A 14,273-nucleotide genomic window follows, 5' to 3' on the forward strand; every position below is an offset into this window, starting at 1 on the left:
TCCTCCACCAATTATCTCTTTAACCTCCGCATTTCTGGCATATTGTCCATCATTTGTTACCTTGAGTTGCTTCACTCGGGTGGTGAAGACGCTCCCATTGTTAGGGTGAGAGTCCCAGGATTTTGACCCAGCAGCAAGGATAATGATGATAAATGATATTGTGGGATTCGGAGGGTAAGTTAGAGGTTATGCTGTTCTTACATGACTGCTGCCCTGGGCCCTCTCAGTGGCAGAAGTTGTGCGACGTAGATAGCCTGATGGCGGCGGCATTGAGAAAAAGCACAAAGCCCAAGCCTGGTCTCAAAGGCATTTTCAGCCTCAAAAACAGGCACCAAGCAGACAGCTCATGCAAATGTATAAAATAATAAATGGTGTTAAAAGGGCAAATCTGGAACATGATTTAAAGTCAAACTGTGACTGTGTCAGTCAGGCCGAGGCAGGGAGCGGTTCAAACTAGCAAAAGGCACATTTGATGTCAGGAAGCTCTCCATTACACTAAGAGTGAGCAACAAGTGGAGTGGTGTTTTAACCAGGAGTGAATGGGAACACCCTGGAACTAGTTAGGAAACTGCTTGATGTTGGTGTTTAACAGAGGTTGGATGAGCTAGGGTGGGCTATATCTTATAGATATCCATCTACTGATCAAATCTGAAAGAGCCCAAGCTTTTTCCTACGTATAGATCCCATAAAAGATCTGGATCATTGAACAAAGTAGGTGAAAAATGTCTGCTTGTTATTGGGACCATTGATTGTATATTGTCGATGGCAATTCTTGTGCTCTGATCCCCTGACGACCTCTGTCTCTTTGTTTTCAGTTGTGGGCCACAAGAAGAGCTCAAGCCAGGCAGCTCAACAACTGATGTGAAATGTAAGTATCACAAGCTCCCTGCAAAAGATCATCACCTCGATAGGGATCAGTGCTTGTTTATGGTAAAAGTGGTGATTTGGACTATTGTCACAGATGGTAATTTGGAACCTTTTGTCCCCCCCACCTTCCCCCAATTTTGTTTGGTTACCACACCCATGTTGCCATTGCTCTTGTAGATTATGGTTGGCTAGAAGGCAGATTGTGGGAGTGGCATTATGACCATGCTTGGCACAACACTCACCCAAATTCTATACACATTCTTGTTGCATCAGGAATCATTGAATGGTGATCAGGAGCCTGAATCTAGTTGCATATTTTACCCCATTCCATAGCTAGGAGAGGCCAATTGTGCCAACTCTACCATCAGTCTGGCTATTAAGTGCATTTCACTTAGCGCTAATTGTCTTCATGGTAATCGATGTAGTGCAGCAAAATTTCAGGATCTCTCTTACTGCAGTTTGTTTTACATTGTGTCTGCTTGGAAGCTACTAAAAAGTGTCATGGGGGAACCAAATGGAAATCTATACGGGGTTAAAGGGGCTACAGTACCACTGAGGGTGGCTTATGTAGAGGAATGGCCGGACAATCCTGAACCCTGGAGTGCACATGTGGGTACTCCAGAATGCTTCCACTGTATTGAATAAACATTTGTGTAGGAAGTGTTGTCAGCTGTAGCAGCTCGAGGGCCAGGTTTCGGAGGTTGAGCAGTAACTGGAGTCATTGCTGCGCATCGGCAAGATTGAGAGCTTTGTGAATAGCACGTTTATATATTTGACCACTCCATAGTTTAAGAAAGGGAATGGGTGGCCACCAGACAGTCAAGAAGAGGTAGGTAGTGCAGGAGTACTCTTGAGTGCATCTCACTCTCTGATTGATGAAAGTGATGGTTCATCTGGTTCAGTTGTATGGGAGGAGGGGGGGAGGGGGAGGGGGGTGCGGGTGCAGGTGCAGCAGCATGAAGAGTTTTGAGGAGTGATAGTCAAAGACAATTTGATAGCTAGAGGCACAGACAGATGTTTCTGCAGCTGCAGACCTGAATCCAAGATGGTGTGTTGCTCCCTGATGCCAGGGCCCCCTGATGTGAACAGCCAGTGGCTGTGGTCCCCATCAGTACCATTGACTTGTGTAGAAAGAGGGATGTGATCCTGAAGTCAAAATTTAGGGAGTCAGGTTGGAAATTAGCAAGTAGGACCTATAAAGATTTTTTTTAACACTTTGATGGAATATAGAGGTCAGTGGCAAGGTCAGCGTTTGTTGCAATTTCAGAGGGCAGTTAAGAGTCAATCACATTGTTGTGGGCCTGGAGTCACATATAGGTCAGACCAGATTGATTGTTAGAGATCAGAGGATGACTCAAGATTGTTTTACTGAGAAGAAGGTGTGAGACAATGATCGCAGTCTCTGAGTATGCAATTAATAGATTCTGAGTCTCACTATGTCCCAGAAAGATGTTCTAGGTAACAAGTTGTAAATAGTGGTGCTGTAAACTATCCATATACATCTGAGATGAAAGGATCAAAAATAACTAATTAGCATTTCTATATAGATATAATGCTGATGTATTTCCCATTGCCATTTGAAAAGGGTAGAGGGAGCCATTTTTGAGATTAGGTTACCGTCTTTCTGATAAACCCATGGATATCACAGACGGACAGCTGTTTCCAGTTTGTCTTCTGTGGTCTGGAACCATCTGAAAGTTAGAGAGCAAGACACAGGAAGAGCCAGGCCTGTACCTTAAGCATAAAAAATGCTGACCCTATCGTTCACCACACAGAATGTGGGAGCTTGCACACTACAGTGTAACCCACACAACGAAAGGCAGTTCCGGTATTAGAAGTTAGCCGACTGGAAAACTAAAGACGAATCAAGCTATTGGGAGTGAGAATAATTTTAGACTGGTTCCTGAAGGATGAAGTGCCCACTTAAGGGATGGTGTACTGTATAACTGAAGTGGGAGATTTTAGGTCATATTAAGTTAAATGGGTAATCTCCTACTGTAGGCCAAGATCACCTACGAAAAGAAAGCAGTATTTAGTCAATTGATAAGGAGGAAGCTGTGTATAAGGTGTCTCTACTTGAAGTTGTCAAGGCACCCAGGACTGGATGAGATGCATCCAAAGATACTGAAGAAAGTGAGAGTGGAAATTGTGGTCAAAATTTTCCAATCTTCCTTATAGTTAGGAGATTGGAGAATTGCAAAGGTTTCACCCTTGTTCAAAAAGGTGTAAGGATACACCCAGCAACTACAGGTCAGTCAGTTTAACTTTAGTGGTGGGGAAACTTCTAGAAACAATAAATCAGTACAAAATTAATAGTTTCAGTTTTTTGATGAGGTAACTAGAGAGGGTTGATGAAGGCGACGCTATGGATGTGGTGTATATAGACTTCCAAAAGGCATTTGACACAGTGTCGAACAACAGACTTGAGATCAAAGTTATAGCCCCACAAATAAAAAGAACAGTGACAACATGGATATGAAATTGACTGAGTGACAGAAAACAGTGTTGTATTTATTGGTTGTTTTTCAGCTTGGAAAAAGGTTTGTAGTGGAGTTCTCCAGGGGTCTGTGTTGGGATCTTTGATCTTCCTGATACGTATTAATCATCTTATTAATCACATATTAATCACCTCGACTTTGGTGCACCAGAGGGCAATTTCAAAATTTTTGGATGATCCAAATTGCATTGTGAGCAAAGAGGAGGATGGTTTAGAACTTCAACAAACAAACGTTGATTGGTGGAATGGGCAGACAGATGGCAGATGAAATTTAATGCAGAGAAGTATGAAGTATTCATTTTGATAGGAGGAACACTGGAAGACAATATAAAATAAAAAGTAGAATTCTAAAAGGAGTGCAGGAGCACAGGGATCTCTATAAATCATTGAAGGTGGAAGATTAGTTTGATAGCATGGTTAATAAAGGATATGGAAAAAGCTAGGAAAGAATGTTGTATAAAATATTAGCTTGGCCTCAGCCGGAGTATTGCATCCAGTTCTGAGCCATACTTTTGGAAAGATATGGGGTGGGATTGTCTGGTCCTGTGGCAGAGGGTGCAAACAATGGGAAACCCCGCTGATAGCGGCGAGGGCAGAAGAGTCCGGCGGCGGCCAATAATGATCTGTCTCCGCCACCGCAGAACATGTTGCGGGGGGGGGGGGCGGTATCTCATCTCAGAAGTTCGTAAGATATAGGAGCAGAATTAGGCCATTAGGGCTATCGAGTCTGCTCTCTGTGAAAGCATTAGAGAGGATTCGGGAAAGATTCCAGGGATGGTTCCAGGGATGAGGATTTTTAGTGATGTAGAAAGTTTGGAGAAGTTGGGATTGTTCTTCTTGGAAGTGAAGGGTGAGAAATTTGTTGGAGATATTCAAAATCCTGCGGGATCTGGATAGAGAGAGAGATGGGGGCAAACTGTTCCCATTGGTGTAAATATGGAGAGCCAGAAGACAGAAATGTGAGGTAATTGGCAAAGGAAGCAATGGCGACGTGAGGGGAACCTTTTCACGCAGTGAGTGGTTAGGATCCGGGAGGTGCTGCCTGAGTGTACGATGGCAGCAGGTTCAATCGAGGCTTTCGGAAGGATATTGGATCTTTATCTGAAAAGGAAAAATTTGTAGGTCTGCGGGGAAAAGGCAAAAGGAGGTAATGGATTGCTCCTCCATATGGCCAACACAGACAAGGTGATGCCCTCTTTCTAGGCCATGCCCATTCTATACTGCCCGGAGCTGGGGATGTCAAAGGCTACCTTCAGAAGGAAGGATAAAACAGGAGCAAAGAATGGGTTGTTTAAACCTGTTCTATAAAGGATTAGGGTAATATCTATCTTTTGAATGCCTTGATACTGCTTGAAACCATTTCTACCATTATCATTATAAATATTGATCCAACTGTATTGGTTATCTTAGTGATCTGCAGTGTTTATAAAGGTTGCGTTGAGTCTTCACCTGGTTGCCACTGGCACTGACGCCGGAGCTCATTGTGATTGTTCATTTATTCTGGATGTCTGTTTTTCGAGCTGTTGCTGGTTTTTCCATTTTAACTAAGCAGAACACAGAAAAACACAAAATCTTGTTTTAGCTCCGAATGAACAGATTCTTGTCTTTATCCTAGGTAAAACCGGGCCTGGGTCAGTCCCTAATGAAACCCCTACGATTGTGATCAGCGTTTTAGTCACAGCCACACTGGTAGCTTTAGCTGCTGCCCTTATTTACCACAGAGGTAAGTTGTTCTCACTTAAATTATTGCAGTAACTGGCTGAGTGATGGCTGACAGCATTGTCTTTTGTTTAAAAAATATTTTTATTCAAATTTTTACATATTTTCAACAACCCCCCCCCCTTACAGAAAAAAGAAAAACAAAGAACGCATAAATAAACATCTTACAACTACATAAACACAGTAGTAAACACAAAGTACAGACCCCCCCCCACCCCCGGGTTGCTGCTGCTGACCACCTCCGAACGCTCTGCTAGAAAGTCTTGGAACGGTTGCCACCGCCTGAAGAACCCCTGCACAGACCCTCTCAAGGCAAATTTTGCCCTCTCCAATTTAATGAATCCTGCCATGTCGCAGTTCCAGGCTTCCACTCTTGAGGGCCTCGCATCTTTCCATAGTAGCAGAATCCTCCACTGGGCTACCAGGGACGCAAAGGCCAGAGTACCGGCCTCTTTCGCCTCTTGCACTCCCGGCTCGTCCGATACCCCAAATAGTGCTAACCCCCAGCTCGGCTTAACCCGGGTGTTCACCACCTTAGACACCGTCCTCGCATCGCCCCTCCAGAACCCATCCAGCGCCGGGCACGCCCAGAACATATGGGCGTGATTTGCTGGGCTCCCCGAGCACCTCACACACCTGTCTTCCACCCCAAAGAACCTGCTCAGCCTCGCCCCTGTCATATGCGCTCTATAAAGAACCTTAAATTGTATTAGGCTAAGCCTGGCGCAAGAGGAGGAAGAATCAATCCTACCCAGGGCGTCTGCCCACGTACCCTCGTCTATCTCCTCCCCAAGCTCCTCCTCCCATTTACCCTTTAGCTCCTCCACCGAGGTCTCCTCCTCCTCCTGCATCTCCTGGTAGATCGCCGAGACCTTGCCTTCTCCAACCCACACCCCCGAGAGCACCCTATCCTGGATCCTATGTGCTGGAAGCAGCGGGAACTCACTCACCTGCCGTCTTACAAACGTCCTTACCTGCATGTACCTGAAGGCATTTCCGGGGGGAAGCCCAAATTTTTCCTCCAGCGCCCCAAGGCTCGCAAACGTCCCATCTAAAAACAGGTCCCCCATCCTTCTAATTCCTGCCCCTGTGCCAGCTCAGGAACCCTCCATCCATTCTCCCCAGGACGAACCAATGGTTCTCCCGGATCGGGGACCAAACCAAAGCCTCTACCTCACCCCTGTGGTGTCTCCACTGTCCCAAATTTTCAAAGTCGCCGCCACCACCGGACTCGTGGTGTACCTAGTCGGCGGGAGCGGCAGCGGGGCTGACAGCATTGTCACACACACACAGTGTTTGTGATTAAAGCGAATGTTCAAGCATGGTAGCACAGTGGTTAGCACAGTTTCTTCACAACTCCAGGGTCCCTGGTTCGATTCCCAGCTTGGGTCACTGTCTGTGCGGAGTCTGCATATTCTCCCCATGTCTGCGTGCAATGCCTCCGGGTGCTCCGGTTTCCTCCTGTTGCTCTGTTTACTTGCTATAAATATGGCGGTTAATAAGGTTGCCTTTCTTAATCCTAATTATGAGTATACTTTCAGAGTCGCCAGGTATCTCTTGATACCGCCACAAGGTTCAACCCAAATACCTTGCTTTGTTTGTGTCTTTTGGTTGGCGTACTGGCGCCGGGATGTCTGCGACAGTATCGGCTACCTGAGTATTAGTCTTTTGTTCCTCGGAGATGGGCCATCAAAATGTTAATCGACCCAGAGTTTCGATTCCGTCTGCTGACTGCTTTCCAAATATACATTCAGGCTCTGTGCCTGCTTGTTGCTTAGCATTGTCCACATTTCCCTCTAGTATCTGTGAGTGTTAATTTTGTATTCCAAAAGTGGCCATCCCAGATTGCTACACTCCCTCCTTGTGATCCTCAATGCGAAGCGTGAAGAATCATATTACTGGATCTTCTTTGTTCTCTGCCTAAGTCGAGCACCCACAATCAAGGACAGGCTCTACTCTACTCTGTCCTATTGATTGGAACTTTTACCTAAATTGCTTTATATACATCACATTATTATAAAATTCTAAGGGGCTCTCTGACATTCAGGCATGCATTACAATTAAAACACGGGAACCTCTAACTATTCTTATCTGAACTATCCTTAGTCAATTAAAATAATTTACAACAGTATAAGCTATACAACAGCAGCATTACATGTCTCTGTATCTTGGCGGTCAAGTACAGGATTTCACATCTTTATTAGAACAAACAAAAAAATTAGTTGATGCACTTTATTCACTTAAATCGAGTGGGGGGTTTGCTGAAGTTTGAAAATAGGGGGTCTGAGGGTATATACCAGAGTGCGGGAGGCTTTCCTTCGCCATTTCCTAAGTCTCAGTGTCTGGATGATACTGCAGAGTATCGATATGACTAACAGTGCTGCTACGATGTAGGACAGGGAATACCATGGCATAAATTTGTCATACCAGGTTGGTGTATCAGTTGCTGTCTCTGGGTGTGGGGTATGGCAGGGATGGGAAACATTCACGGCCAGTGGGGTAGGGGTCAGGGGGTCGCGTCCGCACGCAACTGGAGGGATACCGCGAAGATCCAAATCTAGACCATGATGTCTGTCTTCATGTTCTCTTTTCCCTCTTGATCGTCCGTGCCTTCAGTTGTTCTGAATTTCCTGTGGACACAAGCATAATCTCTGTTATTATCTTGTTTAAGATCTCGTATATCTGTCTGTCTGCACTTTTATTACCAATTGCCCATTAGAATTGTCACCATATGTGACTCCCTCATTTTGTTTTAAAACCAAATATTTTTGGGACAAGACACCCGGGAAGAAAATACTGTCACAGCGTGAGCAGTCTCGCAGCCTGTGTGATTGATGTGGTGAGTGTACCATCCAAGTGTTTGAGGATGTAACTAGCATATGGGAGAGCAACCTAAGGGTCGCCGGAAAACAAACAAACAACTTGTGGCAAAGAACATTCTTTAAACCACAGACTAAAAGAACAGTAAAAGAGTTTTGAACCAAAAGCTCCGTATGGGCTGCGGCGGTGCAAGAATGGGTGGAATCCCCGGGTAGGATGGTGACCAGTGCCGTAAGTGCACTGCCCAAGCGTAGCTGAGCAGATGGGGGTCCACAGGCAGGGCGGGGATCAGTGCCGTTACTCCACTGCCTGGTTGACCGGGTAAGAACGGAGATAATTTGTGTTCATTGTGGATACTGTCTCTTATGATTACCTTTGAATCAGAAGAGTAGCTATGAATGTGTGTCTGTCAACAAACTTGTTCCTTTAACTGCCACTTGGCGTTAAAAGAGTGGTTATGACTATTTCAAGATGTGGCGTGGGGCCATGAATAAACTTTAAGTGCACAAACAAACATTCAACATTTAAAATTAACAAACTAAAATAACAAAATCGGGCAGGCTCCATCAGAGAGTAGGATACCGTAAATCACATTTGGCTTGGGGTGTAACTAGCATATGGAGTCAGTGTAGCGTGACCGAAGAAGAGAGGAAGGAGGAGAGAAACAAAAATGAAGTGGCATTGCTGAGGTGTTCCTGCCATGAGAATTGGTGGGTAAGCGCTCACAGTTTGCATGGGGCAGCTGGGACCTTGCAGCTGCTGTGGGTGGTGTTTTTCATATCTGGGGGCTATTCTAGCTGGTGGTGGGGGTCTCCTGCAATCTCGGGCGAAGTGTCCTGACTGCCCACAGTTGTAACATGACCCCTGGGGCACGTAAGGCGGAGCAGGTTCTCTGGTGTATTGCTCCCTTGGGTATGGTTCCCTGGATGGGGGGTTGGGCTGTTGGTGTCGTTGCTGGTTCGGGGGGGGGGGGGGTGTGCATTGGTGGGCTGATTCCATTGCTGTTTCGGGGGCACTTGACATTCTCGTGCGTAATGACCTAACTCCACAATTGTAGCACTCTTGGGATTTAGGCTGCTGTGGGCTGTTTTTTCCCTCGTTTACCATGCGGGGTTCTGATGTGTCCTGACTGGATGCATGTTAGCATCTGCCTGCTCTTCATCTGCTTTTCTGTAATCTGACTTTCCCTGAAGGGACTGTTCCCAAGCTCCGGATAATCTCTTTAGTACCCATTTCTCATTGTGGGTCTCATCTGATGGGTCATAATTGGCGCAAGCCCTCTGTCCTGCTTCGGTCGCGTGAGAGACTAGGATTCAAGTCCATTTGGCCATATTGTCTGGTGTCAAATGGGTGCGGGCTAACTCTCCGAATATTGCTGTGAAATGAATCCAAAGGCGTCCAGCAAATGCTGTTGGGTGCTCGGTCTTTTTCTGCCTACATTTATTGAGGCCTTCTATGGGATCTCGCTTATTGTAGCCGATCACATCTAGGATCGCTGTGTGCATTTCTTGGAGGGTGTCTCCTCCTACATTTTGTGGGTCGGGAAGGGCTGCCACGACTGAGGGGTCGAGGCTCAAAACTGTGAGCTTCACTTGCTGTTTTTCGTCCAGGCCGTACATGGTCGCCTGTTGTTTGACTCTTGCTTAATAATGGCGTGGGTCCGATGTGGGTAGGAACGGTGGTATCTTATCGCACCCGTCCCTTAATTGGGTGACGGTTAATGGGGTACAGAAAATCGGGGTCTCCGTCTGTTGTGGCCCTGCGCTGTGTGGTAACAGGGTTCATGGGGTTGTGCTCTGCCTGTGCAGTCGGGGATGGGGATGCTTTCCTTTTCTGAGGTTTGTCCTGAGTACATGTGCCATGTACATATCAATGGGCAATTTCATTTAACTCCTGCCAATCGGGGCCATTTTCCTGATCGAACTGGGGTCCGAATGTATTCTGGAATCCATTTTGTACAGAAAGCAGGGATTGCAGGTCTGCAGTTTGCTTTCGGCATTTGGCGTGGTCTGCCGAGCTCTGCCTTTGTTCTGCCGTGGAACTGTGGAGTGCTCGTAGGGCTGCTTTTAAATCGTTACATTGTTCTTTTAATTGCTCAACTTGGTGTTCTGTTTCTTCTCGTACCAACACCGCGCGCTGCATGTCTTGGTCGGCCTTATTGTATTGTGATTGGAAGCTGCTTAAGTGAGCGAGACAAGATTGGTGTGCCCGTTTGACATCAGCCATCTCCTTGTCCTTCGCCGCTAACTGCTCACTAAGTACCGCAGGGCCACTTCTTCATACTCATTAACGTCTCCCTCACTATTCTTATATCTCTCGTCAATCTCTCTGCAGAGCGTCCTCACGACCTTCTCTGTGCCTCGCAATTGTGCCAAGCAGGACAAGATTGCCATCGGCTTACGAGCTTTCCCTAAGCTTTTCTTATGAATCTCGGTCAGGTTCTCCCACCAAGTATGCCCTAAGCTTCCAGGACCTGTTTCGTCGTTTGCACAAAATTCGCTCCAAAGGGGCCATCCTTTCCCCTTGAGATATTTTCTAATTTCCTCTTCCCATATGGGACACTGCCCTGCTCTACTGGTCGCTGCGACCTCGAATTCCTGGGGTTTCATAAGGCATTCCATTGCCTTCATTGCCATTTCTATCGCTATCTCTGGGGTTTCTACCGAATTTGGAACAGGGGGGAATAAAGTGGTGATGTAAACACGGATACGGTTTATGCTATTTTCCGGTCTACAAAACTCCCAACAGTTTTACGCAACAAAATCTATCAAGTTCACCTTATATCCCTTGTTAGTACGCATGCAAATAACACACTTCCGAATCTTGGAGGTTTGACCGATATTGGTCTTACGCTTGTGGTTTTTCTTTTTCCAATTGGATTCCTAATTGGGTTCTCTCGGAGTGACAAAGCCACTTCTAGGTTGAATCCCATCAGAATCACCAGTAATATTGCTCTGTTTACTTACTATAAATATGGCGGTTAATAAGGTCGCCTTTCTTAATCCTAATTATGAGTATACTTTCAGAGTCGCCAGGTATCTCTTGATACCGCCACAAGGTTCAACCCGAATACCCATCAAAGAGCCAATACACCAGGTAGTGGGTTCAAAGTCAGTACTATTTATTTACACACAGTAAGATCTACTCATGCACGATAATACTGCAAACTACACTATCTCTATCACTAACACCTATACTTAAATTCGGTGCCCACTTAGATCAGAGGAACAATGGCCGTTGTTCAGATCTGAGGCTGTTGGGTTTGAAGAGGTAACAGGAGTACAGCTAAGGTCGTTCGTCTGGTAGCGAGCGTTGACCTTGAACTTACTTGCTTCTGGTGATGCTGGTGGAAGGGTCTCTCCACTTGAGAGCCGAATCCAAGAGACTGAATCTTTGTCGGGGGTTCCTTCTTATACTGGGAGGCGCTTTTCGCGGGCCTTAAACTTGGTCCCAATTAATTGGGCCGCTTCTCGATCATTGTTATCGATCCTAACCAATTAAGGGGTGGGTGCCCTGATGGCTGGGCATGTCCTTGATGGCCGTTGGCCTGGCTTTGTTTGTGTCCTTTGGTTGGGGTACTGGCGCCGGGATGTCTGCGACAGTATCGGCTACCTGAGTATTAGTCCTTTGTTCCTCGGAGATGGGCCATTGCGGTGGTATGTATTCGGGGTAATACGGTACACCACGTGTCGACAGGCTATTGGTGGAGGGATGCCAGGTCCTGATAGGATCTGCCACCTACTGGACTCCACCCAGAAATGCCGATATAAGAACCCAGTTTTTCCCTCCATTTCCCTCAGCAGTTGCATTCTGTAACCACGCTGCTGGGGATAAAGTTCTGCTTAATAAAGCCTTCAATTGACATTACCTCAACCTGCCTCGCGTCATATTGACGGTGCTACAATTTATTAAGCAGAATTTAAATTGAAGAAAACGACGTGGGAACATGGAGCTCCGAATCACCCCGGAGGGCCTGCGCATCGCACCCCAAGCAGCTAACTCGGCCTCTATCTTCAAACACAGGATGGCATGCTTTGAGGGCTACCTCCGAACGGCCCCCGGCACACCGACTGACGAACAAAAGATGCAGGTCCTCTATTCCAGGGTGAGTCCTGACGTCTACTCCCTTATCGAGGACGAGGACGGTTTCACCGGTGCCATCGCCGCGCTGAAGGGTATCTACATCCGGCCCGCCAACCAGGTTTTTGCTCGCTACCAGCTCGCCACACGACGGCAATTTCCGGGGGAATCGCTGGACGAGTTTTATAACGCCCTGCAGATCCTGGGTCGAAACTGCAACTGCCCGGCGGTAACAGCGAGTGAACACACAGAGCTCCTGGTCTGCGATGCGAATGTGGCAGGTTTGGCCTCTTCCCAGATCCGCCAGAGGCTTCTGGAGAAAGAATCTCTGGGACTTACAGAAGCTCGGGCCCTGGCGGCATCCCTCGATGTGGCCTCGCGTAACGCCCGCGCCTACGCCCCCGACCGCACTACAGCCCCTTGGGCTCCGTGGACCCCCGCTGCGGTCGACTCTCCGACACCGCCGCAACCCTGCACGGCCAAAACACCAGACCAACTAGGGGGGCCCCGCTGCTATTTTTGCGGCCAGCCGAAACACCCTCGGCAGCGATGCCCGGCCCGCGCGGCTACCTGCAAAAGCTGTGGGAAGAAAGGCCACTACGCGACGGTGTGCAAGTCCCGCGGGGTCGCCGCTATCTCCGGGGAAGAAACGGGACCACAGACCCAGCCCCCCAGCGATCCACGTGTGACCAACGGCCGCCGCCATTTTGGACCCCGGACGCCACGAGGGAGAGATGGGCGCCGCCATTTTGTCCACCTCTGACCGCGCTCGATCCGTGGACGCCGCCATCTTGGCTGAAGGACCCCGACACAGACGGCCACATACTGCCTGATTATGATGCTCAACTTCAACAACCACGTCTGGCTTCGACGACCCACGACCAGTCGCGACCCCGGACGCTCCAGACTACAACCACTACAGTCCTAGTGAATGGCTACGAGACGCCGTGTCTTATCGACTCTGGGAGCACGGAGAGCTTCATTCATCCGGACATGGTAAGGCGCTGTTCCCTCGTAATTCGGCCAAGCACCCAGAAAATTTTCCTGGCGGCGGGATCCGACTCCGTTCAGATCACGGGGTTCTGCATCGCTAACCTAACGGTGCAGGGGAGGGAGTTCCGAAATTACCGGCTGTACGTCCTCCCCCATCTCTGTGCGCCCACACTCCTAGGGTTGGACTTCCAATGCAACCTCCAGAGTTTAACATTTAAATTTGGCGGCCCTATACCCCCACTGACTGTCTGCGGCCTCGCGACCCTCAAGGTTGAACCGCCTTCCTTGTTTGCGAACCTCACACCGGATTGCAAACCCGTTGCCACAAGGAGCAGACGGTACAGCGCCCAGGACCGAGCATTTATCCAGTCCGAAGTCCAGAGGCTGCTGAAGGAAGGCATCATCCAGGCTAGCAACAGTCTCTGGAGAGCCCAGGTGGTAGTCGTTAAGATCGGGGAGAAACCGAGGATGGTCATCGACTATAGTCAGACCATCAACAGGTACACTCAGCTAGATGCGTACCCTCTCCCCCGCATATCCGACATAGTCAATCGGATTGCACAGTACAAGGTCTTTTCCACCGTGGACCTCAGGTCCGCCTACCACCAGCTCCCCATCCGTCCCGGTGACCGCAACTATACTGCCTTCGAAGCAGACGGGCAGTTATACCACTTTTTAAGGGTTCCATTCGGCGTCACGAACGGAGTCTCGGTCTTCCAACGAGAGATGGACCGAATGATTGACCAGCACGGTTTACGGGCCACGTTCCCGTATCTCGACAACGTCACCATCTGCGGCCATGACCAGCAGGACCACAACGCCAACCTCCAAAAATTCCTCCAGACCGCTCACGCCCTGGACCTCACTTACAACAAAGAAAAATGCGTGTTCCGCACCGATCGTCTAGCCATCCTGGGCTACGTAGTGCATAATGGAGTGATAGGCCCCGACCCTGAACGCATGCGCCCCCTCATGGAGTTCCCTCTCCCCCACTGTGCCAAAGCCCTGAAACGTTGCCTGGGCTTCTTTTCTTATTACGCCCAGTGGGCCCCCCAGTACGCAGACAAGGCCCGTGCACTAATCCAGTCCACTACTTTTCCCCTGTCGACAGAGGCCCGCCAGGCCTTTAGCCGCATCAAAACGGATATCGCAAAGGCCACGATGCGCGCCATCAATGAGTCCCTCCCCTTCCAGGTCGAGAGCGACGCATCGGATGTAGTTCTGGCGGCCACCCTCAACCAAGCAAGCAGACCCGTGGCCTTCTTCTCCCGAACCCTCCACGCTTCAGAAATCCGCC

The 14,273-nt window shown here is 48.3% G+C and overlaps 1 protein-coding gene across 1 annotated transcript in view; it reads left to right on the plus strand.

Moving 5' to 3' along the window:
- Positions 1-14,273, plus strand: part of LOC140428294 (tumor necrosis factor receptor superfamily member 5-like) — a 97,837-nt gene that overhangs the window by 41,865 nt on the left and 41,699 nt on the right. The window contains exons 6-7 of the mRNA XM_072514609.1: positions 816-868; positions 4,980-5,087. Coding sequence (XP_072370710.1) covers positions 816-868; positions 4,980-5,087 — 161 coding nt within the window. The remainder of the gene's footprint in view (positions 1-815; positions 869-4,979; positions 5,088-14,273) is intronic.

This window comes from Scyliorhinus torazame, chromosome 8 (genome assembly GCF_047496885.1).
Source record: "Scyliorhinus torazame isolate Kashiwa2021f chromosome 8, sScyTor2.1, whole genome shotgun sequence".
Classification (NCBI taxonomy): Eukaryota; Metazoa; Chordata; class Chondrichthyes; order Carcharhiniformes; family Scyliorhinidae; genus Scyliorhinus; species Scyliorhinus torazame.